Below are 27,670 nucleotides of genomic sequence, written 5' to 3'. Positions count from 1 at the left end.
CATAGGCTATGTTGCCTTTTTTGTAAAACTTTGAGCTCCTGATATCAATTGCTTCTTGAAAATATAGTACAAGATTCGAGAAGACTAATCTTTCTCTATATATTCCAGAAAATGCAGATCCTGACGTTGACTGTGATTTCCCATAAAGGTGCCAACATTTCCAAAGCCAACATGTTCCATGACAGACAGATTTAGAGCATCAGATGATGAAATAGAGCCGCATTGCTTTACTCTTTTCTGTTATCTACTGAAATCGTGTATCTATCACAACATGATTGGTCCACAGACATGCGTAGATGTATTGAACATATGGCTTTCTTTAAAATTTTCATTTATTCTACAACATCATTTTAGACCATTGCTAAAAGTGGTTAGTCTAGTAGTAGTCTTTTTCTCTCAGTAAAAGTGCCCACACCACACCAAAGAGTGTTGTCAATGTTGTTTTATTGTCATACCACCTTGATAACCTTGATATAGTTCCTCAAACATGTTATACATTTTCTGTTTTAAAATTTTCATGGAAATACTGTGAAACTGGTATTTTTACCTAAGGTTAAATCTGAAAGCAACCCGTGCTTGTTTGCTACTCTCTCTCATTTTTGCAGCTGTGTGAGTTTGGTTTCCTTTAAGTAGATTCAAGCCCTCTTGCCGCAGAGGTCTGAAGAAACCCCTCCTCGGCTTCTGTGTCATGTGAAGTTGTCACTCTCGCGTGGCCGTCTGCTTCGCTGTTTCCAGCAGGAGTCACTTCCTGCGGCTAATCATACTTTGATATGCTGTGGCACGAACCTCGACTGCCTTAGAAATGAACAAACAAGGCGCCCTGGGAGATCTCTAGGCGACCGGAGCTGTTGGTTTTTGTCTGTTGCACCATGATACGTCCTCTGTACACCTACCTATTTTTTTTTTCTTTTCACGGCCTTTCTCTTTACATTAGTCTCTGTATCTCTGTGAAGAGGAAAGTTGGACACCAGTCAGAGAAACAGAAGTGTGATTTCTGCCTTTCCACTCGCAGCGAGATTTAATGCGTCTTGTTAATCTTAGCTGGAAGCATGGAGGCTGTAGAGAAATGCCAGAATGAGTCTCAACTGCATTAGACGTATACAACCGTTTTCTCTTCGCATGTCCTGCTGCGTCTGCTTGAATTATTATTTTGGTAATCAATAGAATATCCTTAAAGAGTTGTGCAAACTTCTATGCTTAATGTTATTCACCTTTAATTAAACCAGAATGCCATCATTGCATCCTTTTTATGTCCATTTGTGTCGGTCGAGATGAGTTTTGGTGGTCAGTGTTTATTGCCTTGGAGTTAAGAAGGATGCGACTCTAATGTGGTGTTGAGGGTTTTATAAAGAGGAGGCGTTGCACCACAATAGCTCTCCAACTTAATGGTCAGAGGATTTTCTATGCAAAGGTAATGATGCTCCGTCTCGTTTCTCCCACCAGCACTCTAAATGGACAAAAGATGTTTTTCTAAGTGCCGAGCTTTACACTGTTCTCACGCCGCATCCTGGGTCTTTCACACTTGGCTTGATAGAGATAGTCTAAAAAGGCTGAGGTATTATGTTCGGTCTGCAGAGAGTATGGAAATGTATATCGAGTGTGCTGAAGGATTTTGCTACAAAGGAGAGGGTCTGATTTCTGCCAGGTCTGTCTGTCACTGTTTTCCACGCCTCTGCGCTCGGATTGCTACCCCTCCTTCGGCTTGTTTTTTTGTGGTGCTGGTTCTGTGTGGGGTTTTTAGGGCTTGATGGCTTCACTCGTGTGCTGTCTCACGTTTTCACTGGATTGAACTGTGAACAAGCTCGTGCTGGATCTCTCTTTCTCTACTTCCTCCTATGAATTGTGTTGTGTCTGTAAGACCTGGAATATTTGCTTTATTTGTGTGTTTAGGGTTGGAGGCACACAGGCTGCATCGCCTTGCAGGATTCTGTAGTAAAAGTGGAGGAGCTGCAGGGAACCTCAGCTCAGGTGGAAATAAATGGCAACAGGACAACTATTAATGGTGAACTCCACAAATCTGTCTTTTATGGAGGAGTGGCTAGAAGAAAAATAGTCATGTTTGTGATTGGTCACACACCATCTGCCATTGAAACATGGTGGTGGCAGCATCATGCTGTGAAGATGCTTTTCTCCACTTGTGTACCTCCTTCAGTAACTTTTCTTTCTTTTATCCTTCCTTGTGTTTACTGCCTTTCTTCCTTCTGTCCCACATTCTCTATCTCGTCTTTAATGCCTTCATTTGTTCTTTTTCTCCGTTTCTAGCTTCATTTTTACTTTCTATCCTTTTTTGTGTCTTGTCTTCCTTCATTCACATTTTGCTTTGTCCTTAAGGTCTTGTCCTTCCCTCCGCCCTGCCTTCCATCCTCACTAGTGTCAATTCTTCTTTTCGATTTGTCCTTCATTCTCTCCTACATTATGTCCCTCCACCCATTCATCCCTGTGTCCTTCCTTTTTGTTTCTTCTTTCTTTGCTTTCTTCATTCCTTCCTCATAACTTTCTGTCACTATGTCTCTGTTTTTTTTTCTTTTGCAGGTTTCATATGTAAAGTGAAACCCTTACATAGAATTTCACAGCAAACTTCAGTGTTTATACTATAAAATTAGTTAAATTGACTGAAGAGGGATCAGATTTCTTTAAAAAACAAATGTGTAGGAACCGTGATTGAAGTACATTGGTTGTTGTCGTGACGAGACAAAAAGAGAGAAGCTGTAGGGGTGTAAATACTTTAGGTGTGTGTGTGTGTAGGGTGAATCTGGCAGCTGTTTCTTTGAGTAGGATTACTTCGGAGTGAACTTTCTGATAATACACACGCATCTCCCACACGCCATCAAACCCACACAGCAGCCAAATGCAGCCTGCTGTTTGTTCTATAGGAGCTGGTATCGTGCTGCTGGATTTCAACTGAACTTTTTTCTCTTTTTCTTTTGTTTTTTTCCTAGGAGTGGAGTGTACCCTGAGGGAACGATGCTGCTCTGATGACCTGCTCGGCCTCGGCTTCCTCTAGAGATTATTCTCCAGTCAGAAGAGCGGGGCAAATTGTCGGCAGGATATGGTTGGAGGATTCACGTGATGGATAGGTGATGGACTCCTCCACCACCAGTCTCCCCCGGTGACTCGCCCTCTTCTGCAGCTCGCGCTCCGGCACGAGTGTGTACCGGCGGTCCACGAACCCTCCACTTCTTTGCCATGGTGACATAAGCGGCACTGCAACATGAAGGAGCGCCAACGTGACCGTCTTGTTTCCTTTCCCAGTAGCTGCTCTCGCTGCTACCTCCATGCTTAGCTCTGTAACAATCCGGACTCTGCTGTGAGAAATTTCTGCCTGTCTCTTTGTTTCTCTTTTTTTTGTTTTCTTTGCCTGCGCTGAGTGGAACTGTCCCCTTGGCGTGTTGCTGGGCCGGTGGGGCGGAGCAGTGCGGCGAGAGACGATGCTGGGATGCGTGACACGCCTCCGTCGGCTGGTCCGCCTCCTTCCCCTGCAGACCTCCCTGCTCATCCTCTTCCTATTCTGCACCGTCAGCGTCTTCATCTTCTCCTACTTCCTCTATGGCGTCAAGCGAGAACCAGAGCCTTCGGCGGTGGGCTTGTCCGGCCCCGACGGAGCCTCCGCAGACTCGGACTACCCAAGGGTGGTTCCGTCCCGGCTGCTGCCCGTGCGGAGCGTCCCGGGAGGGTCTGGGGTGGACCTCGGAGGGACCAGGACAGATCCTGTGGTTCTGGTGTTTGTGGAAAGCCAATATTCTCAACTGGGGCAGGAGATCGTGGCCATCCTGGAGTCCGGCCGGTTCAAGTACCGGACTGAGATCTCTCCTGGGAAGGGGGACATGCCCACCCTGACGGACAAGGAGAGGGGGCGTTTCACGCTGGTGATTTATGAAAACATTCTCAAGTATGTGAACTTGGACGCTTGGAACCGAGAGCTGCTGGATAAATACTGTGTGGAGTACGGAGTGGGCATCATCGGCTTCTTCAAGGTTAGGACAACACCACACTCCCTGTGCCTCTCTCACCTCCCTTCCCCCTCTCCCTTACACCTTCTGCCCTGTCCATCTGGCTCCCACCATCTCTAAGGAGATGGGATTTACAGAGTTGGAAAGACCTGCCTTGTTCAATATCACTCAGTTGCTTTGCTCTATCTTGCGTTTCTCTTCTGGTTTCTTTATATCTGTTTCTTTCTCTTTTTGCAATCTGGCCTCCTTTGCTCCTCTCCAGCAGTCTGTTAATTCTTGTTTTCTGCACTTTGTCTTTGTAGTGTCTCTTGCCTTTCTCTCCTCTATTTATGTCTCAGTCTATAACTCTTATTCCCGCGTTCTTGCTCTCTGAGTTATCCCCAGAGGCCTCTGTTTGCCTGAGGCCATCTTTCAGGTCTTATGGTTTTAATCACCCTATCTGAAGCATGGAGAGAATATAGAAGTGTGGAGGCATGGATGGAGATGTTTGGGGGGCGGCAGATGAAAGTTAGCCTGGTGGGATTTTACTGCCAGTTGAGAAAGAACAAGGATGTGCATCTTAATGTATCTGTCACATAAAAGATGTGCTTTCTGAATTGTTTGCACAGAAACATTTCCCGTCACATTTCTAAATTTATATATATATATATATATATATATATATATATATATATACAGTACAGACCAAAGGTTTGGACACACCTTCTAATTCAATGGGTTTTCTTTATTTTCATGACTATTTATAAGGCAAGAAATCCCACTTATTAACCTGACATGGCACACCTATGAAGTGAAAACCATTTCAGGTGACTACCTCTTGAAGCTCATCAAGAAAATGCAGAATGCAGTCTTATTCACAACCCGTCAAATAAAGTGTTACCAAAATTTTTTTATTTATGTATGTTGAAACCATTAAATCAAATTTAGCAGCATTGATCATCTCAATAAACAAGTGTTACATTTATGTATCTGTGGTCTGTGTTAAAATATTAGCATTTATGGCCCTCGAAGCTCTGGGGGCTTGATGGCGCCGCTGACTTAATTTGGATTAAAATAATTCATTTTAATTGGATTTTTTGATGTGTTGTTTTTAAGACTAGTAGACAGTTTAACCCACATTTGACAGAAATGCCAACTATACCCATTAGATTGCATGTGGCTTGTTTTAAACAAGCCCTCTTGTCTTCACGCTTTCTTCTAGCCGCCAGACTTTCTTCTAATCTTTTGAAGTTGTTTTGATCAATATTTCTCCAGGCTTTCTGAAAGTCTGTCTTTTTTCTCATTTCTACTTTTTTTTTAGACACTTCCCTCTGACCTATGAGTCATTCATGCATAAAAAGTCTTCTGAACTGAAAAGGGTGTCATCAGCACAGAACAGACAACTTGACAACCAGCAGTCTATCACACAGACAAAAACCAATCTCAATTCTTTAGATTAATCCATAAAAGTACCACAGTTTGGCAGAAAAGATGTGTGGAGCCCCTTCTCCGGTTTTTGATCTGAATTCTTGTATTTTAGTGGGATTTTCTACGTGAGAGACCATCCACAATGTAGTGGATGATTGTGAAGTAGAAGGGAAATAACACAGTTTTAAAAAGTTTGACAGCTCTGACCATTCTTGGCCAAAGCTTGGTAAGATTAGATGCAGAGCATCCGTAAACATCTATAAATAAGAAGACTAGTGTTGAAAATATTTTCCTCTGCTCTTTCCGCTGCCATAGTTATTTATGTTAGGAGCAGAGGTGACGTCAAGCTGCATGGGAAGGAGAGAAGTTATTGTCAAATAGGGTTTCACAAAAATAAAAAGCTTAAATAATTAGAAATATGACAAATTTCAACTCTTGAACTGTATTCAGGTTTTTTTTTATATTATTCCTATGTTTAATCTATCTGTCATTGGATTTCACTGGTTTGTTTCACATGGAGGTTGTACATCTTTAATTCTGTGTACTGTAATACTGTAAGCATTTTCAAATCCAATTTCATAGAAAGATTGAGAGCCGACCAAGCTGACAATTGTCAGATACCGTCAACCGATTTCTCTGTGCATCTCTAGATATAATATTTCTGAAATGCTGAGCTGAAAACGTGGCTTTCAATAGATGGTCATCTGAAACACTGGGTCCTGTTTCAGGTCTCTGCTGGATTGTTTTTCTGTTTATTAAGTACAGGGCTACCAGATATTGATATCAGACATATTTTCTGATACCAATCTGAAACCTGTTAGATTAGACACCTAATCCTATTTGAATACTAAATTAAAGTTAATCAAATTGGAATGTTTACTATTTTTTAAAAGTGTTTCAAAGTTTTGCACAGGGTTATTTTTGCATTCCCTCTTGGATCAGGTTCCCCTCTGCCTGCTCACAGTTATGCTGAACATTTCTGTTGTTAAGTTTTGGCTTTCATTTATCTTTCATAGGAATCTGCTATGCTTCAGGAGCCTCCTGTTGAGGCACAGGCATCGTCTCTGTTCAAGGTGTCAGACTTGAGCTGTAAAACTAAGTGAAGGCTCATTGCCTTTGTTGCTTTACTTCAGTTGTGCAAAACACCTCTACTCTTTTTGTTGTTTCAAAATCATTTGTTAAAGTTGTTACTTTTCAACCGTTTCAATCTGCAAATATATATGAATTGAAAAGATACTGTTTGAAAGAGAATCACTTTTGGTCAAATGTCAACATCAAGATTAAGACAGTGATTTCAGCACTGATTTTCATATTTAGTGTCACTTCAACCTATGAGGGTCTAATCTACACATCTTGGTAGATAAACAACAGTAACTTTTAGCTTCATCCTACACACCATGTAGTGTGTGGAGGTTCTGGCTGTGCCTTGCTAACGTAGTAATACTTAAATCTTTACACATTCGGTCACTTTACAACTGAATGCAAAGCAGTGTGACCAACGCACAGCAGTGTGATTGTGAAATAGAAATTTGGACAGCTTTTTATTATTATTAAGCTTCAGCTAGTCAAATAGCTGAAGCTTAGTAATATTATTTGTTTGGGACAATCAACTTTCTAGTCCTTTTAGAAATTCTCAAATTGATTTACATCTGGACTTTAACTGAACCATTCTAACAGATGAATTTGTTTAAAGCTAAACATATTCAGGTTGTGCGTTTTGTTGTTATCCTGCTGGAAGACGAACCTTCGGCCCGGTTGTAGGTGTTTTGCAGCCCCAGCAGAGATCATCCAGCATTGATAGTTGGCTCCATCCATCTTCCTATTAACTCTGACTAGCCTCTCTGTCTCTGTCACCACCACCATGTTTCATCATGACAATGGTATATTCAGGGTAATGTGCAGGGTTGGTTTCCATCGCCTTCATGGCTTCTTCTCTGATTATTGCTCTTCTTGCCCATCCTGTCGACAAACCCCCAAGACCTCCACAGAACAGCTGTATTCATACTGAGGTTAAATCACACACAATTGAACTCAGTTTATTGGGTGACTTTCTGAAAGCTTTGACCGGTTTCGCTGGATTTTATTCAGAATTATCAGCGCAAACGAGGATGAAAATAAACGCATCACCAAGTATGTTTGCATATCAACCCTGTCATGATAGCAAATTCTGCTGTTTGCTAAATTGTTCCAGAAATTATTGTGATAAAAAATAACATTGTTGTTTTGAGACTATTTCCAAGTAATATATTGATGATTGCATAATGTTGCAAGTTTGCCCTCTCAACGACAAATAAACGTTTAATTTAGTGAAGAACACTGGATATTTACAATATCCAAATGAATGCACAACTAAATACAATAGATAAAACAGAAATAAAAACACTAAATAAAATGGATTGTGATGTCGGCAATCCCGATAGCTCTTAAAGACGTTAACTATCAGAACAGAAATGTTCGAGCTCGTTTTAATTTATCATGATTTAAAGACTTGATATGAAGTCTTTAAAAACCATCTATCCTTTTCCTTATGTACGACTTTGTTTTGAGTTATCAAATGAAATCTGAATAAAATGTATTTTTTAGTTATGTGATGAGATATTGACACATTGAAGGGCTGAGAGTCTTTACATGACACACTGCAAGTAGCACAAAGGGCGAACGTAAAGAAAAGACAACAATCAGAGAATGATTTGTTTGTTACTAATGCGTCACTCTGAGAGCAGTGGGAGCTTTTTCATTGTAACACAGCAGATTGAGTGTTAGCAGGTTGGAGCAGCTTAATGCCTTCACCCTTGAGTAGGCCTGACACGCCTTATTTCACACACGCAACTAAAGAAAATAGGGAGTTATTTGCAATATGTAATTAATTGTTGTCATTTCTGTCTTGTCTCTCTGTGTCAATCAGGCCAATGAAAACAGTCTGCTGAGTGCGCAACTCAAAGGCTTCCCCCTCTTTCTTCACTCCAACTTGGGTTTGAAGGACTGCACGGTCAACCCCAAGTCGCCGCTCCTCTTAATCACCCGGGCGGGCCAGACGCTGCCCGGTCCCCTGCCGGGGGACGACTGGACCGTGTTCCAGTCCAACCACTCCACCTACGAGCCCGTGCTGATGGCGAAGACCCAGTCGGCCGAGAGCGTGGCGTCACTGGGACAGAACGCGGCCTTGCTGCCCTCGGTGGTGCAGGACCTGGGGCTTCACGATGGCATCCAGAGGGTCCTGTTTGGCAATAATTTGAATTTTTGGCTGCACAAGCTGGTGTTTGTGGACGCCGTGGCTTTTTTAACTGGGAAGAGGCTCTCGCTGTCCCTGGAACGCTACATTCTGGTGGATATAGATGACATTTTTGTGGGCAAGGAAGGCACCCGCATGAAGGTGCCTGATGTAAAGGTGAGTTGCAAAACAAGCCTCGCTTATCTTCTCATCTGGCTGTGTTTTCAACAGCACTTTGCTATGATTCAAAAATAAAATGGCCTCACACAAAGGATGTCCTATCCTCTGCCAGTCACACAGAAACCCCTTCTTCTCTCTCCTCTTTTCGTTTTTGAATGGATCCATCCCAGCAGGCTGCTCAAAGCTGACAGGCCCCGCCGCTCGCGCTGTCACAAAACCTCTGCGACGATGAATATTTCAGGGGCTCGAAGGCATACAAAGAATGTCGAAAAGCTTCTTGCTTTCGTCCCCTCAGAGCAGAAAAGCCTCCCCTCGCATGCAGAGACGGCGGGTGGAAGGGGAAAAAAAAAGTTACGGTGGAGGCTTCAAGGCCTGCACCTCCGCAAGGTTTTAGGAACGAATCCCACTCCCCGACAAGATTGAGAAGTTTGAAAGCGGGGTGGCGGAGGGGGTCGTGTTGCCTCATCCAGCATTTAGATCAAATGAAACAAACACCCGAATCAGAGGGAAGCGAAATATCAAACAGAATGGGGGAGCGGAGAGGCGGCAGCTGGGAGTGGATGTTGGATGTTTACCGAGAGAAACTTGCAGAATTAAAGATATATGTGGGCACGCGTTGCTCATTAACGTACTCATGCGCCAGTTTGAGCTCATCATCTGTTGACTCATTCTTCTTCCCCTCCCACCGTTTCAGGCCCTGCTGGAGACGCAGAGGGAGCTGCGCACCCATGTGCCCAACTTCACCTTCAATCTGGGCTTCTCAGGGAAATTCTTCCATGCTGGTAAGATGCTAGTTAGCTCATGCAGAGCCAGAAAACTTCCTAAACTGAAACACTTTTTTAAGGCTTTTTCTGCTGTTACTCTTTGCTGTCCTTTAACCTTTGATTTATTTTCTTGCTGTTGCTCATCCTTCACTCTAATACGTGAACGTCTCTTCCTTTTGCTTCACTGACTTTCATTTCCTCCCTTTTTCCATCGCTGCTCCCACTTTACCTTTGTCTCAACTCGTCTTGCTTTATTTTTATCTCTTCAATTTCCTCCTAAATCCCCTTTTCCTGCCGACCCCTTTGGCTTGTTTCAATCTCTTGTCTTCCTCCCCCGCCCCCCGACTCTCTGACCCACTCAGGATCGGATGAGGAGGACCTGGGAGATGACCTGCTGCTGTCCCATGTGAAGGATTTCTGGTGGTTTCCTCACATGTGGAGCCACATGCAGCCCCATTTATTCCACAACCAGTCGGTGCTGGCCGAGCAGATGTTGCTCAACAAGAAATTTGCCATGGTGAGTCATGATGGGGGAGAGAATGAGGGGAGAGGGCAAAGGTCACAGCTTTGACTGAAGGCTGTGAATCAGAGGCATCCTTGTTTATCCCTTTGTGCTGGAAGTTTCTTTGATTTTTGTTTAAATGAAAAGCAAATCTGTTCCAGTTGAGTTTTAGCTATATCAGTCACTGTGAGAGGAAGTATGATTTTAATTGTAACTATTATCCTACTAGTTTGTCCATCAAACAAACCAAAAAACATGTACAAAACTTCTCATTTATCTAATTCATTAGTAACATTCTTGTGTGGTCTTAAAAAGTACTTACATTTATGCATCTCATTTTTATCACATAAAAGGTCTTAAATACAGCAAGATTTTCAATAATAGGTTGTAGAATTATATTTATTATCATTTTAAATTTGTACAATCATTCCTTCAAACTTTTGCTTTATCTGTACTTCATTTTTGTTATTTGAGAATTGCACCGAAAACTTTAATTTAGTTAGTTTCAAGTAGTTTTGGCTGAATAATTCAGCCGTTTCATGTTGCAACAAAACTCCAGAACTAATTCAGCCTTTGAAATTGTAGTTTTTATGTTTGTTTAGGGAACTAATATAAAATTAACAATTCTGTTTTTGTTTCCTAATGTTACATAGTATTTATTTATTAATTCTTATATTATAATAATACATTTTTAAGTTAACACAAATTTTTGTTGTTTGTAAATTCTTGTAGATCTTAAGTTGAAATCATGAGGAACAAAGTTTATACTTACGAAAATATCTGAGTCTCAAATTTAACTAAGTGAAATTTGCTCACACCCTGTCTTTTTTCTGTGTATGCTGACTCTTAGAACCTTAATATTTTCAACAAAGAACAAGTGTGGATTATTCTCTCATTAATGGACTGTGAATAATAGTAGCTTTGGATAATTTAGCCTTCAACTGGCTGTAAAGATCCAACCTCAAAGTTTAAGAGTTCATTACCAAGGGGCAAATCTTTGAAAATACCAGGGGGGAAACATGCAAGATGCAGTTAAGAAAGTTACTAATCATTTAGACATGCAGTTGTAAAACAAAATATAAATAAAACCATATAAATGTTTTTACTCCTCTCTTATTATTTTAGTGGTTTTCAAGAGATATGGGTCTCATTTCCTGTCAAAAACAATTTGTTTGTTAATCAAAAATGCCACGGGCATGACCTTAACTGTAGGTTTACCTAAGATTAAATGGTCAAAGCTTATGTTTTTACTGTCTGAGGCAAATAAACAACAAATGTTGGTTTCATTTTCTGCAGCTGAAACATTTCCTTATTCAACTTGATTTTTGCAGCACTGTTTTTCGTAGTTAGGCACAACCTGATTAAAAACAGATGCAGAATTGAGAAGGAAAATGCAACATTTTGTGGTGGAGAACATCAGCTTCTAATATAACAAACATCTATTATTATGTACATGGTCTTCTTTTTTCTGACATCCATGGATCCATGGCAATTAAGAAATACTACACCCTCTTTTATTTGCAGAGCTTATGCACTCAAATTTTTTCCAAGGTCTATATGTATTTAAATTTAACCTCATTGCTGCAAAAATACACACCAGATTCCACACTGTTGTTATTTATTAACCTGAAATGAAGAGAAATTGGAAAAAGTGTTATGTGAAAACTGAGTGCAATGTTGCTACTTTCATTGGATTTAAAGGGGAAAGTAGCTGCCTGGTGCTGCTATTCAGATGTAGAAGATTAGATGATCATCGGTAGCTTGTGGCCGTCTCTTTACAACCAGGAAGTTTGGCTGTTTGTTGCTGTGAAACATGAATGTTTGCCCCGCATAACATCAAGCAGGAAATATACTAACCGTGACTTTAAGGTGAGTTCACATTGTCCAAACATTGACCTTGAGAAAGGAAATCTTTTGTTGGAAAATAACTAAGACTGCGCAAAGGAAAAGTATTAAACTGGATATGATGAATTCAGTTTTCATGGACATTTATTTGTTAATTGTCATTATAAAATTTTTCCACCTTTATGAGCTTCTCATCTGCTAAAGATTCACACTTTTTTTTGAAGAGTCCAGCCCTAATAATAATAATGGTAGATTTAACATCCGCGACTTGACGTTCTAGAAAGTTTCCGAGGCAATTCCACTGCTCATATTCTCTTGCATTTTCCATGTTGAGAAACACTTGTTGCCTATTTACAGGGAAATGACAGAAACGGTTTCAACTGAAAACAATTTCAAGTCAGTCTTTTCAGTAGAAACATTATTCATAAATGAAAAACATCCAAGGTAGCTGCTAAGTTTTAGCAAATTCACCCAAAGGTCACACTGTGCAATGCTCAGAAAAATTGCAACACACTTTGGAGCACTTCCGCAGACTCAGTAGGCCTCAGTTAACGAGTTAAACGTTGCAGTTTTTCACCGGGGTGTTAGTAAAAGACCAAACAAGTTTGACTTGTTGGCTTGAGTGTTGCCAGGAAAAAGTCTCTTGTCTCTCAAAACAAAATGGCAGCATGACTTGTGTTTATGAAGCTGCATCTGAATAAACCACACGACTTCCAGATATAAACAGGAACATGAAAGGTAGCTTGGCATGGGTAGAGAACTGAACACGGATCTTTAGCACAAACTTCCAGCCATCTGTCCAGGTTGGTGGTGGAGGGTTGATGATTTGGGTTTGTTTTGCAGCTACAGGAGCTGGGCACATGGATCTCATTATGCGTGAACTTCTCTGTATGCTGTAGCCCTAACCCTCTGGCCAAGCTTTTGAGATTTCTTGATTGACTGATCAGTCTTCCACTCCTCCTTGTTCTCATTGTCACTCGCATCTTTGAGTTGAGGTCTGGGAAAGCAGTGGTTCAGTGATTTACAGTTTTCTCCTTATCAAATAACTTTAAACAGTTAAATATGCATGTATTTTTCTCTGTAAGCCTAAAGTCATAATTTTAAAGTCGTGTTTCCACACTCCAGTATAAGTGTGGGTAACTTTATTAAACAATTGGGGATTTATCTGATTAAAACTCAGAAATGCTGTTACTTGTCTTCTTAATCCTCAGCAGAAAAAAGAAAATCCCAGAACAAACTTCCAAGTTCATTTGTTCTGAATAAATTCTGTCTGCACACGCAGCAGTTTCAACCCGCGATCCACTTTACTGCTTTTCTGTGATAGCTTTCAAACATGAAAAAGTAAAGAAGGAAATGTGGGTGTGAGCATTAAATATAAAGCTTAAGCTAAAGCCTTAAATATCACAATATTCCTAATACTTGATGTTAAACTATATTTAGGTAATTCTTAAATCTGTATAGTTTTTTTTCTTTGCTGACATTGTTCTAGTTTTCTAATATGGTGGTGGGGCTCATCTGTTGTATCATTTGAAGCTCTTTGCGAGGAATACAGCATTTATAAAACTGATACTGGGAAACAATGAAGAATTTATCTTTCAATGCAAACAAATTGTACACCTTGAACTGACCTATTATATGTTTTAACTGTCTATTTACTCAAGCTTGACTTGAAGATAAAGATTTTATTACCAAGCTGGTTGGCTGTTTAATGAAATATATTGGTGTCAAATTTAGCTGTAAAAACTCTTAAGTCTCATGCTGAAAAACCCCCAATGTGTGCTGAGACTGAAATTGAGCATATTAAGTAAATAACTTAATTTTTAGTCATAAAGTTGCTGCATTTAAAGTTTTGCTGCATTTCTGAAATTGTTCTTGCCTGTTTCTTAATAAAGATGACAAACTCATTCACCTCTTCTTAACAAGCTCCTGATTTGGTTAAAAGTAGAAATTCAAGGCAGCTGTGTTTTACTAAAGTAGCCAGTTTACACGAGTTTCTCTTGTATAGTTATTTTTTAATGTCTTGGGAAAGCTCTTAAATTCCTTCATTCTTGGACGGCAACACACAAGTACAACTAAAGTGAAAAGCACGAATATTGTAAACCCTCCACATTCCAGCTGAATCTTTTTCTTTACTCTTCTTTCAGACAGGGTCGTGTCATCTCACATCACTCATTTTCTAATAATTAGTATTAGTATTACTGACTCTTTGTTGAAGGCAACATGAAGTGAATGAATACTTGATTTTCTTACATTACCTCTCTTTCTTACTGATGATGTCCAAATAAGCGTTTTGGTTATCTTCACTCAGAGGACGTTCTCTGAATTACACGCCTCAATGTGTTTCTCTGAACGTCTCATGCATGTTTAGGTGGCGCATATCCAGCTGATGATTAAATGTCTGCCGTTTTCTTCAGAGAAAAATACGAGTTTCTAATTTTAACTCGGACATGGATGTTCAGGGTTCTTACACAGTCTGGAAAAGTCTGGAAATAGATGAAAATGTTTTTCGGATCTAAATAAGCATAAAAGGAGAACGTGGCGAGAGAAAAAAATATGCGTATCTCTACAGTTTGTTCCTCATCTATGTCTATTTGTTTTATCCATTTCTCTATTCATCCATCTGTCTGCCAGTTATCTAACCATCGATCCTCAGTCCTTCTGTTTCTGTCCCTTCTGTCTATACAACCATCACTACCTGCCAATTTATCCCATGGGTTTGTCTGGGTATCTATCCGTACCTCAGTCAATTTTGTGTTTAAAGCCTGCCCACAATCGAAATATCTGCAGTGAATTCAAATATAACTTTTGTATTCCTGTTTTTAAAATGTATTATCTGTGAAAATCTAAGTCTATGTACGACTCTAGATGCATCATGTACCCTATCACCTGCCCTCACCTACTCATGCAATTTCTTCCTCAGGAGCATGGGATTCCCACGAACATGGGCTACGCAGTGGCCCCTCACCACTCTGGGGTCTATCCTGTACACATGCAGCTGTATGATGCCTGGAAGAAAGTTTGGGGCATCAAAGTGACCAGCACTGAGGAGTACCCTCACCTAAAACCCGCTCGCTTCCGACGGGGATTCATCCACAGCGGCATCAGCGTAAGACCACTTTAACGCTAGTAGCCATCTTTGAAACACCATTATGTTTGTGAGCATCTATATTTTCAAGTGCACCTCCTATTATATTTATATTTTGTTGCAATATAATATATTACACTCCGTTACAGTCACCTACTCAGTGTGTCCCCAATATCGACAAGTTTTAAGCCAAATAAAAGCTGTAGTGTTTTGCTTTTCTCTTGCATTTCTCCGTCATCTGTGTCTCTATTTTAACCATCATTTAATACGCTAGTAGATGAATAAGAAAACATCTCAACTGGATTGTTTTCTGTTTCAGACCTCCCCATTTGAACTTTTTGTTCCTCATTTTCTTGAAAATCTCAAGTTGATTGGCAGAATTGTGTTTTATTTTACCTAAAAGCAACAAACGTCCCCTAAAGAGGCAGTCCATCCATCTGTGTTGTTGGGTTTTGCCTCCTTCCACCGAGAAGGAGATAATAACGTGGTCAAAAGATCCAGCACTGCATGAGACACCGGCAGGCAGGCCTCGGCAGCAGAAAGAAGACTGACATCAGAAAGCAAGTGTCTGGAAAAAGTGAAATGTCAACAGCCGACTAAAAAGATCAGGCTTAGTTGGTTTTTGAATAATTTGGTAAATAAGGTAAAATGGATTTGAATGTATTCAAGAGGTTCAGAAGAAAAGATATCTATTTCTTCCCAAGTTGACCTTCAGTGCTGATAAGCCTCAGTCCATTCTCTTTGTTGCGCCTGTGTTCGGTCGGCCCAGGTGGTCTCAGAACTCCCTTCCCGTCCTTGAGATATAACAGCCTGAATGGACAGCGTTCACCACGGACTGATGATTGATATTCGGCTCCCCAGACACCCCTCACTGTACATGCATTTCCATGAATTACCATATAGACTCAGAGTGAACCGGAGGTTTGCTTTGGCTTGATGAGCTGAATAATAACAACATTATTGTGAACAAACAATGTGTGTGGGGGTAAACCGCCCGGAGGAGCGGCGGCTCGGCGGAGAGCCGGTGTCGCGTTTGCGTCAGTGCCTCCAACTTTTGTTGTGATCCTCTCCGTGTGCTCTCATCGCAGGTGTTGCCCCGGCAGACTTGTGGTCTTTTCACACACACCATCTTCTACAAAGACTACCCAGGCAGCCCAAACGAACTGGACAAGCTCATCAATGGGGGGGAACTCTTCCTCACTGTTCTGCTGAACCCTGTGAGTCAGCCGCTCTCCCACACAGAGCATTTGCCTTTGTCTTGCGCACTTTGAAGCCCATTTAGATGCTGGTGCAAATTGAAATTTAAACAGAGTGCGGGAAAATGACTCAGATATATTTTCATTTCACTCCAACAAAGAACGCTTTTAAAAGAGCCGGGACGCAATGGTGCAAATACCTCCTATTCTTCACATACTTTTGTTTGAGATTGCAGAAAAAGGTCACAGAAAATGGTCTGCAGCCATCTCTGCATAGGCTGCAGACCATTTTATTCACATTACCGTGACCTTCCCCAAACAAAAACGGCACGGGTTGTTTTTGCAGTGGTTTTATTATTGTTTGATCCTAATTACTCTGAGTCGGCTCATCTCTTAATAGGTTGCACAAAACTGCTGCGCTTTTATCTTTTAGCAAAAGGACAGTGCTTTAATGTTGTTCATTCATTATTGATTGATGTGCTTGGTTTTACTTGATTTAATGAATCTAGGCCTAAGCTTACTGTAATATGAATAAAAGCACAAATTCTCTTTTAAGAAAGTGAACTCCTGAAATCTTGGGCATTTTCAACAGATGATTTGAACAGTTTAATCAGCTAGTTGCACATTTTAATCAAGGCAAGTTTGTGGTGAAAAGCAGCCACTGTTTCTCTCATTTCCTTGTCCTTTCTTCTGTTTCAGTAAACTTCTCTCTGCTTGGTATTTCCATTCGCAGATCAGTATTTTCATGACCCATCTATCCAACTATGGGAACGACCGTCTTGGTCTGTACACCTTCAAAAGCTTGGTGATGTTTGTGAAGACGTGGACCAACCTGAAGATGCAGACTCTGCCGCCTATCCAGTTGGCTCAGAAATACTTCAGCCTGTTTCCATCTGAGAGAGATCCCCTCTGGCAGGTGAGGTCATGGTTTTACACCACCTTTATTTTTTTTTCCATCACCTATTAGCCTGGAACCGTCTCCACAGTTCCAGGCTCCACGGTTCCAGGCTAATAGGATTCCTTGAATATTCTCAACAAATTATGTACTTAAAGTCAGGTCTTTGTAGAAATCTGTGCAGTTGATTGATTATATAGGTTTTACATTTTAAAACAAAGAGAGAGAGAGAATTAAAGTGTGAAAAAGTAAAGAATCTGGGTATAAGAAATATGTAGAAGCCCTGTACATTGTTTTTCTGTGGGTGCAGATGGATGTCATCATCATCATTTAACTCATCTGCATTTTCCTTTGATTTCTACACATTAAAGTGAAGTTTAATTAATCCCACTTACAGCATTGTATGTGTGTTTTTGTGTGACTAAAGGATCCTTGTGAGGATAAAAGACACAAGGACATCTGGTCCAAAGAGAAAACATGTGACCGCTTCCCAAAGCTGCTTGTCATTGGGCCTCAGAAGACAGGTGAGTCACAGCTCTACAGCGCCCTCTGCAGGCCAAGTTAGAAATTATAATACTAAGAGTTTGTCGCTCAGAGCAGACCTCTTACTCTGAATTATAGCTCTATTTTTATCCTTTAGTTACTACATTTTGGATTATAAATGATGCTGTTTGGTGGAGTATATTTATTAGGACATTGCCATAAAAGTTTTTTTTTGGTTTTTTATCTCTTCCCTTCCTCCAGGGACAACAGCACTTTACCTATTTCTTGGCATGCATCCTGACTTGACCAGCAACTATCCCAGCAAGGAGACGTTTGAGGAGATCCAGTTCTTCAATGGACACAACTATCACAGAGGCATTGACTGGTGAGACATGTGATCAGATGTTTCGTCTCCGACCTCCACCTGTTGCCTCCACTCACTTTTTGTAGCTAATGCCGAGTTGGTTAAAATTATGCTCGCTTTAGAAGCGTCTGGTTTGTCTGCTTAACTTGTTTAACAGACAAGTTAGATTGATTTATTTAAGTATCATAAACAATTAAAGTGTTTCATTTTGGTCGATGTCGATCATTATTTATTAGCTTTTTGCTTTAAGTGTCTCAAATAGTGCCAAACTGGTGGCATGACTGCAACTCTTGTTTTCACAGTTTTCACTCTATGCCGTTGTTTTTTCTTTTTAAGCAGTTATAAGGCATGCTGGAGAAACCTTAAACTGCTGCTGCGCAAGTTACTCAACAGGTTGTTGCTAGGTAACCAAAGAGTGACTGGGTTAGTTTAACCTTTCTTACCTGGCAATGAGAAGTTGAGTGGCTAAAATATCCCCCAGAATGCTTTGCTTTGTGGTTCTGGATCGGAGTTCAATGAAATTATTGAAAATTCTATCAAATGTATTATCTATTAATACTGATCACGTGTCTGTATGTATGTATACATTGTTATTGGTTTATTGTCCAGCCCTGCTACAGGCAGATTATCATAATGGGAGCAATTGTCTTGAAATATTGTTTTAGTCTTTGACTTGGTCTGTAGAAAGTCTCAGTCTTCTCTTGGTATGATCTAGTCTTTATTTCTACTACATCTTGGGTTATGTGGTCTTGACTACAACACCAGGCTACTGGACAGTAAACACCAGTAGCCTGGTGTTTACTTAGGTGTATGAAATAAATGCATCAACACTGCAAATTATCACTTGGTGTAGAAAATTCACTCTGGAGCTCAAGCAAGTTGGATTCTGTGCCTCTCCATTCTTCCTCCACACTCTGGGACCTTTAGTTGTATTTAAAGGATAAAGGGGATTTTGGACCACTGAGCAGCAGTTCAGTCCTTTTTCTCTTTAGCCAGATAAGACACTTCTGACGCTGTCTGCTCAGGACAGCTTAGAATGGCAGGTCTGCAAATCTATAACCTTTTTTTATTGAGACCAACATTTCTACAAAACAAGTGGATTTATTCAAGTTTTATTTATGTTTAGCGTTAATGTCTTTCAAGTTGGATAAATATAAGGCATTGTATTTTCAAAGGCATTAAAAAAATACAACAGTGATTTGTTTTATTGCTAATGGCTTTGCATAACACAACACGATGTTGGCTGTTTTTCCACCAAGAGCCACTTTATCAGAAGTTATGGCTGCTACAAATCCTTTGCTTTGTGTTTGTTGCTTGCTAGGTACATGGAGTACTTCCCTCTGCCCTCCAACACTAGTTCAGACTACTACTTTGAGAAGAGTGCCAACTACTTTGACTCTGAGGTGGCTGCTCAGAGGGCTGCTGCTCTTCTGCCTAAAGCTAAGATCATCACCATCCTCATCAACCCAGCGGACAGAGCTTACTCCTGGTACCAGGTCTGTCATGGTCCTCACACCTGCAGCCAACCACTACATCTTTCACAATGAACGCCATCACAGTCAGGAAGTCTTTTTTTTGTTTTGTTACTGAAACCTGAGTCGCTCTCCCACAGCACCAAAGGGCCCATGACGACCCGGTGGCGCTGAAGTACTCCTTCAATGAAGTCATCACTGCAGCCCGCGACGCTCCAATCAAACTACGGATTCTCCAGAATCGATGCCTGGTGCCGGGTTGGTACGCTGTCCACCTGGAGCGCTGGCTGAATCACTATCATTCCAGCCAGGTAGTTTGTTTTCCAGTTACAAAGTGGTGATCGGTGTGTAATCAGCGAGCAAACACAAGACGACGAGTTTCCTTAGATACTGAAGTATTTATTAAGATTCCCTGCAGGGAGTGGGCAGTGAGGGGGATTATTCTCGCCTTTGGATTCCTTGAAGAGAGTATTCTAAATCCAGCTGACCTCAGTGGATGAGAACTGACCTTTACGAACACTCGCAGAGGAAAATTTAACCTTTAGCACTCCAGTCTGTCTCGATTCACAAGCTGTACGAGCAAGCAGTGATTAGCTGTGGGTTCAGTGTTACAAAGCAAGATTCTTAGTAATACCGTGTTCTCTTTAAATTAAATGAACCACGTTACGTTCTCAGTTCAAGCAGCCTGATTTCTGCTTTCAAAGCTAAGCCCTTGACAATATGTGCACAGGATAGAAGTTTATACTGGCAGAATGTGTCCATCTTCAAACACACTGGTGGTTTTAAAAGCTTTTGGGGGTTTCTGTTTCTCACTCTCTCACAAAAGTATGCAAAAAAAAAGAAAAAATACACACGCAAAAAAAAACCACCCCAGAGGAGAGAGAGCGATTGAAGGCAGAAATGTCATAGACAATTGGGGAAAATCCATGTTTTTTTAATAATATTTCTTGGCAAGAAATTAGCAATTAAAATTTTAAAACCAGGATGGTCAGCCATTGAACATCTGGAGGACAGACTGCTCAAATAAATTTGTGAATCAGTGATTTATATTTCAAGACCTATACCACAGAAATAATCAATAATGCAGTGGTGGGAGATATTGACTACTTGTTATTTTACTCCCCAATGGGTTTTATTGATTCATTTACCAGGGCTTGCACAAGTTCCAGGGGATTTCTGTCAGCAGTTTCCACAGTTCAACAAAGATAGATGTGAAGACCTTACAACTGCAGTTTGGCTACCTGATGAGCTGGTTCTATAGGCAAAACTCTAAAACAATTTATAGACAAACTTACAGTTACTGTATTTAGTCCAAGAGCTAATATCTGTCCTACATTTACTACTTGTTGCTCTCTCTCATTAATTGTTGACCCCTGTTTAAGGATTGCTTCCGACCTGAGGGCTTTAGGGGAATTGGTCTGAATTTAATTATAAAAAAGTAGTTAAAAAAGGGGGGAAGAAGATCATGTGGGCGTAACTTTTTTTCTTATGTTGCACTGTTGTATGCACAGCTGTCCCTCTTCTAATACTTAGCTTCCTGTCTCCCTCCAGTTGTTGGTTTTGGATGGACAGATACTGAAGACAGAGCCTGCCTCAGTCATGGATAAAATCCAGAAGTTTCTTGGCCTCCCCAACGTCATCAACTACCACAAGATCTTAGCGTAAGTTTCCCCTCTTTCGCTTCAGATGCTTTTCTTTTCAAATGCCAAGATTACAACCTAGTTTGCTTCTTCATAGTGTGTTTTTTAGACCCCCAAATTTTTTTTTCTTTAACTAGAGATGCTATGATCCAAATTTCGAATCTCTGCTTTTTCTAAATCTCTGACCCGCCCTCAGCAATTTTAGCTAATTTTTGATTTCTCTTTTTAGGTCTGTAGCTAATGCAAGTTTGTGTTTAGTAATTAATTGTATATATATTTTTATGTTAACATGTTTAAAATAAAATATAAATAAAACTAGATATTTTTTTTTAACTTATTTTACAGTTTTATTGTCTTTTGAGAGATACCCATCTAGGTTCCTGTCAGAATCAAACTACCATGAAATGTCTATCTGCCTGCGGTATACACAGTAAAATGTATTACAGCATAACACACTATACTGTGTGAAAGAACAGTTGCTTTTGAAACAAAATCAAAATAATTGCAAAGTAGACATTTTAGACCATCTTTACCATCTTGTATCAACATGGCTGGAATTACATGTTTATCTTCAAAGAATGTAGATCCTTAACTCTGACATTTCCAAATCTGTTATTATTCTGAAAAGAGTCTTAAATCTTTAAAGGTTTAAACAGATGTTGTTGTTTTGCTTTCTCTCACAGCCCAATTAAACCACAGATGTGTTAAAATGTGACAGGAATGTCCTTATCTCCTTTAAAAAACTTCCTACAGCTTTATGCTTCCTCAGTCAACATCTCACATATACTCGAGATATCTAACTTCTTCACTCAGTAACAGCGTCCACATTGAAGAATGTTTGTCAGCCTGATCATTTGATCCGAGCAGAATGGTTTACTGTAAAAGCGTTTGAGTCTTGAGTGTGTAGCATTCATCTAAATCACTTAAACCTATAACCTATTTATAAGGGTAACTGGCCTTTTCTGATTTTATTAGGCACAAGATTACCTTCACAGCAAAAGCCTCATTAACTCTTTACTCTTTTTTTATCTTGCACCCACTGACTATGATTAGGCAAAAAGAGCAATTGTGATGTTCACCTTTTATTGAAAAACAGTCGGACATGTGGAGTGGAAAACCTGCTTTATCTTCCTCAGTTTCATTTATGTCATTTAAAATATTTCCGTTGCATGGATGACAAAAATTTTGCATCTACTGTATGTTTAACTTTGTTTTGCAATAGTTTCTGTAGTCGTGTATTGGATTTTACTTTTATCTTTATTTAGCATAGCAATATAATATGAGACAACTGTATCGAAGTTTCACAATTAAAACACAAAGAAAAAATAATGAGAAATAGATAGCATGATCAAAGTTTTTACAACAAACAGTTACATGTAATCGAATCATTCTGAGATGCTCTTAATTTGAGTTTGATGCTCCTTTTTTTCCTTATTTTTTTGGACTCACTACACTTGAATAGAGTTTGATTTGATTTGTTTGAAACCTGAAAGTTGTACCTCAAACTTGAGGTCAGATTTTGACGTTCAGGATTTTCTGTGTCCATCATGTGTAGATTTGACCCCAAGAAAGGCTTCTGGTGTCAGTTGTTAGAGGGAGGAAAGACCAAGTGTCTGGGAAAGAGTAAAGGACGCAGGTACCCTGACATGGACCCTGAGGTAGGATCCTCTCCTAGAAAGAGCTGTTATAATAAAAGTCAGCTTGCTGTGAGTTGCCTACATTTAGTTCCATCTTGTTTCTTTCAGTCCCAGGAGTTCCTCAGGGAGTACTACCGTGACCACAACATTGAGCTGTCTAAGCTGCTCTACAGGATGGGTCAGCCGCTACCCAGCTGGCTCAGAGAGGAGCTGGTCCACACCAGGTAGCAGCACCGCTGCAGGGGAAAACCACAGCTCCACGTTCTGAAACACGGCTCCACCCTGCAGGGCTCACCGATCTGAAAGAGACCTGAAAGATTGGAGCTCGGGCCTTGAGATAAACCGAACAAGAACCCGAAGCTTAACTCTGATCTTCTTAGTGGAGAGCAGACTGGCTTCAGGGCTGCCCTGAAACTGTGTCCTGAGGATTTCAGTAAGGAAAGACTCGGTGGTGCACAGTGGAGTGGGGGGTCCTCCGGTGTTCGATAATCCCGGTCCCATTGATTGACGTGTCATCACATAAACTTTGTTGCCCGAGACTGAAAAAGGAAACACAAATGAACTCTGAGCAGTTTTACCTGTCAGTTCTGTAAACGGGCAACAAATGTAAACACTATCACATGTCCTCTGTGATAAGGCGTGATGTTTGGAGCGGAGTAGGACAGTATTGTCTCAACAAACGGCAGCATGTTGGACGTGTCCAGTCGAACTACTTTTGATAGGAGTATATGAGCAGTAAGTGAGGACGTGAGGAGTCCTGACTCAGGCTGCATCTTGTAGCCTTCCTCAACAGGCCTTGGTAGAATCTAGTTATTGCATTTACAAGTGCCAGGACAGAATCTTCAACAAACTATCAACCCCTTGGATATCTGAGGGATCCTTCTTTTTTTCTCTTTTGTTTCAATCAGCTCCTGTTTTGTTTTCTTCTGTCTGACTTAACGTTTCTGTAGTGCTGATGGAAATGCATATTTTGTTAGAATGTACCAAAACTAAACCTGTTAGAGGTGTTGTTCCCACCCAAGCGGGATGAGCAGCGCTGTTGTCGGCCCGGCCTGCAGCGTGGTGACCCCCGAGCCGGCCGGGGCGGGAACAGGACGGACGGACGGACACAGAAAGCACAATGGCACTCGAACGAGCGTCGACCCTGATCATACAGGTTAACTGGAAAGCACACAGAGTTCATGGCTCCTACTACAATCTGTGAAGATCATAAGCTAGCTACTGTATGCATGGTCCTACAGATTCAGATTGTGTACAGAAGAAAAAAAAGTGCATTTCAAATGTTATCAGCGTTTTTATTTGTTAAAATTGTATATTTTTTTGTGTTTTATGTTTAATTTCATTTACAAGCGAGTATAGACCTGGGAAGAATAGAAAAACAAAAAAACTGACAAATTGTACGCCAGGTGTTTTCATACGGATGTTTGGGTGTAGGTCAAGGTGTTACCATTGCAACTAGGTGTTCATCGGTAACAAAAAGCTGCTTTTACTGCAATAGTTTTGTACGTTGTTCGGATGTAATTACAACGCACACGACGGTTTGTCATTTCCTGACTTTGTAATGTACATAAAACCCTTCGGTAGACCTAAATTATTGAATGTGTTTGGGTTTTACTCTCCCATCAGCCTGTTGTTGTAGCGTTTATAAACGTCAGTGCTGCGCTGAGGGGGAGTTTGGATCCTTTCATCATGCAGAAGTGTTTCCTCTCACGTCCTCTCACTGCCAACTGTTGTACAAAAGTGCAGAGTTTCTCCATATATAAAGTATTAAACACATAACAGCAACGATGGTACTAATCTCCTGGACTGTATGATACAGATTTGTAATTGTTGTCAATAATTTTTACAGTGTAACTAATATTGTCGGTGCTTTTTAATTTGCAAATAAAACACCACTGTATTTTTCATTAGTTGGATCTTTGTTGCCTCGTTTCCTTATGCGAGTTTCTGCACTTAGGCTTGGAAATACAGAGCCGCCCACATTCACTGGCATGCCCTGTAAAGATCTGTAAAAAAACCTCGGAATAACTGTAAAAAGTCAGAAATATCCAGCATTTATGTAGAATATTTTATTTAGCCGGAGAAAATCTTGCAAACATTTTAATATCCCTTGAGCAAGTTGTTGAATTGCCACCACAAGGTGTATTTTAATGATATTTTTTGTCATAAGCCTATGACAAAAAAGGTAATTATACAGCATTGTATAATTGTGAAGCGGATGGTAAATATATATTTAAAAAAAGTGGCATGTATGTAGCCCCCCTGAGTAAAGAACCACGTTAGCTGCAATTAAATTAAATCGTGTGCACAATTATTAGCCAAGTCTTATTTTTGATTTTAATAATCACCAGTTACAGTGCTCTCAGTTGAAGCTTAATTTTTTTTTTTTTACATATTTGCTGAAGCTGCCGCTAGGTTACGGCAGTATTAAATGAGTAAGATAATCAGTGAAAAAACTGAGTTCCTCCCCTCTGTGGTCCTCCTGCCTTCTGGGGAAATGCACAACTTGGTCAGAAACAACCAATCAGAGCCAGAAGGAGAGTTTTAGTGCTGTCAATCGCCTTTGTGTATGTGCTGCTCACACCCTCACCCTTGCTCTCTGCTATGCTAATTCCTCACAACACATCCAGCCAGGGAATGCTCAGGATATAAATTCAAGATATAAATTTCTGAGAATTCATATCTTTGAACTACATAGTACAGGCTCTCAGGATTTGGTCTGGGTTCTTTTTGCATTAATTTCTGCATCAAGGTACTGGTGTGGAGATGATCAACCTGTAGCTCTGCTGAGCTGTTAGAGAAGCCCAGGTTTGTTTAACAGTGGCCTTCGGCTCGTCCTGATTATTGGGTCCAGAGTGATTTTTCTTCTTTTTTTCATGGATTCTGTGCCTCGCCACTCTTCATCCTGACATTGCAACCTTGATTTCCAAATGAAATACAAACTTGACCTTCAGCTGAAATCAAAATTTTGAACTACTGAGCTGCAGTTTTTTATCTACAATTTTTTATTTTCATAGTACCAATAAGACATTTTTGAGATCTCTGGGTCCAGAGATCCAGTAGTGTAGCAGCTTTAGTCCATCTCTGGCATGTATCTGTGTGTGGTGGCTCTTTATGTACTGGCTCCAGATCCAAACAAAGGCTTGTGAATTTCTTCTAAATCAGTCAATGGGCTTTGCTGACATTTAAGCCTGCTAGTTTTGCATTTTTCCCTCCACTTAATTTTGCATTAAAAAGAATGAAGCAGCTCTTTGAAGAGTTAGCTTTTTGAGAAGTTAACCTTTATGGTTCACCCTCCACAAGTAGTGCGAGTCATAAAGATGGTAATGAGCATGCAAAGTTCAAATTCAAAGAGTGACTTTAAAGGGGGATTGTTTGCCAGAGCTCAGCAATTGTCCAAATTAGAACTTTTTCAATATGGAGATCAATGTAGTTCATAAATCAGATGTTATTCAACAATTTTGGGGCATTTTCCTGCTAACAATTATGTGTCAGAGTAAACCATAACATCTTGATAAGTTGAAATATTCCATGAATCACTACGAGTACGAGACAAAAAACCCCACAAATGGTGGAATTCGAAATTAGCACTAAATCTCAGTTCATGCCACGTTTCGCTTGCTCACAGCAGAAATAACAGAAAAAGACGCAACAAACTAAAACTGGCAACACATCAGAGGATGAGAGTAAAGGATTGTGAACATGAAAAGTATTTAAAATCATTTTTCAAATGCATTTTTAACATCTGATGCTGCCTAAAGAGTGGATCCCCTCACAGAGATTTATAAACTATTTATTTCCAGTTGGATGAGAATCAATCCAACTAGTGTAAAGTAGAGCCTTGACTCTACTTTACACTAGTATTTATTAAAAACTGGAATTTTATTTTGGTAAACGGATTCAATAACAGATGTGACAGATGTATTATCTTAGATGTCATGACATATGAAGTTAAAGCAGGCAGGGCAGGCACGACTGCACATGGGGGAAGATATTTCTTGTCTCTTGACAGCCGGTTTAAAGGAAATGTAGTTTATCTTTTGTTTTCAGTTCCAGCTCAGATAACTTTAAGAAGTAGACCCAACTCATTTCCTCAAAATCACACAAGAGACGTCAACACCAGACAACACAAATTAGCGTCTTATATTCTGACGTTTTTCTATCGGCTCACAACAGTAAATGCACTGCAGGAAGTTCACACTCTGCAAGTTTGATTCCTTTTTTAGGGAAAAACCCAAAAGCAGGCAAAAGCAGAACAGTGACATGAAAACATTTAGTTAACCAGGAAGTCCCTGTACATACGTTCACTTTTTGAAAGAGATCCGTCACAAACAGCTTCACGCAACACAAAATAAATCTGCAATACTGTGCAAAACGTTTAAACCACCACTGATTTCGTTCTTCTTTGCTTCCAAGAGTAAAGTATTTATGTAATCCTTTAGAGGGGTCTGCATGACTGGTTCTGATTTTCTGAAAGTCTTCCATAATTTTCAGTAGATTTTTCCTGCTTTTTCACTCATTTTTTTCTAATGATGCATTTATATTATGCAGATCTTTTTTCTTGAAAGTACAAAAGAAGGCAAGTGAAGAACAAAAAAAAATTTGATAAATAAAAATTAATTTCTGTAAAAATAAATTTACAGAATGCAAGTAGTTTCTGAAAGCTTTATGAAGTTAAAATATAAAAATGAGGCTAAGATGTGACACAGGAAATGTGAGGGTTTGTTGGAACTTATTTACAAATAATCTCAAAATTATTTGGAAGAATTAGGCTGAAGTAATCTATTAATGTTCCCAAAATGTTTCTTCTGATTGGAAGAATATTAGAGTTTTGGAGAGAGCCATGTTCTCTGAAACCAGAACATGGATTTGGTAATGACCCAACTTAACCACCTTCCAGCTGCATGCTGAAAAACCAGTGCTAATTGTTCTAGTATTTCAGTAACAAAGTAACTAATGCTGGCAATAAGTTAAACACAGCATATAGTTTCGCATTTTATGTCTTTAAACACTTAGAATACAGTACATATGATCAATTT

The 27,670-nt window shown here is 40.0% G+C and overlaps 1 protein-coding gene across 1 annotated transcript in view; it reads left to right on the top strand.

Annotated features, from left to right (window-relative positions):
- ndst1a (N-deacetylase/N-sulfotransferase (heparan glucosaminyl) 1a) overlaps positions 1–24,541 on the top strand; it is a 66,953-nt gene extending 42,412 nt beyond the window's left edge. Inside the window, exons 2-15 of the mRNA XM_028008618.1 lie at positions 2,940–3,974; positions 8,263–8,745; positions 9,443–9,530; positions 9,875–10,029; positions 14,780–14,965; positions 16,033–16,161; positions 16,874–17,056; positions 17,463–17,559; positions 17,780–17,903; positions 19,204–19,378; positions 19,495–19,665; positions 20,906–21,015; positions 22,550–22,652; positions 22,740–24,541. Of these exons, the coding sequence (XP_027864419.1) occupies positions 3,429–3,974; positions 8,263–8,745; positions 9,443–9,530; positions 9,875–10,029; positions 14,780–14,965; positions 16,033–16,161; positions 16,874–17,056; positions 17,463–17,559; positions 17,780–17,903; positions 19,204–19,378; positions 19,495–19,665; positions 20,906–21,015; positions 22,550–22,652; positions 22,740–22,859 (2,670 nt within the window). The 5' untranslated portion in view covers positions 2,940–3,428 and the 3' untranslated portion in view covers positions 22,860–24,541. The remainder of the gene's footprint in view (positions 1–2,939; positions 3,975–8,262; positions 8,746–9,442; positions 9,531–9,874; positions 10,030–14,779; positions 14,966–16,032; positions 16,162–16,873; positions 17,057–17,462; positions 17,560–17,779; positions 17,904–19,203; positions 19,379–19,494; positions 19,666–20,905; positions 21,016–22,549; positions 22,653–22,739) is intronic.
- Positions 24,542–27,670: the final 3,129 nt, after the last annotated feature.

The sequence above is a fragment of the Xiphophorus couchianus genome, chromosome 23 (genome assembly GCF_001444195.1).
Source record: "Xiphophorus couchianus chromosome 23, X_couchianus-1.0, whole genome shotgun sequence".
NCBI lineage: Eukaryota > Metazoa > Chordata > Actinopteri > Cyprinodontiformes > Poeciliidae > Xiphophorus > Xiphophorus couchianus.
This window is presented reverse-complemented; position numbering and strand designations above follow the sequence as displayed.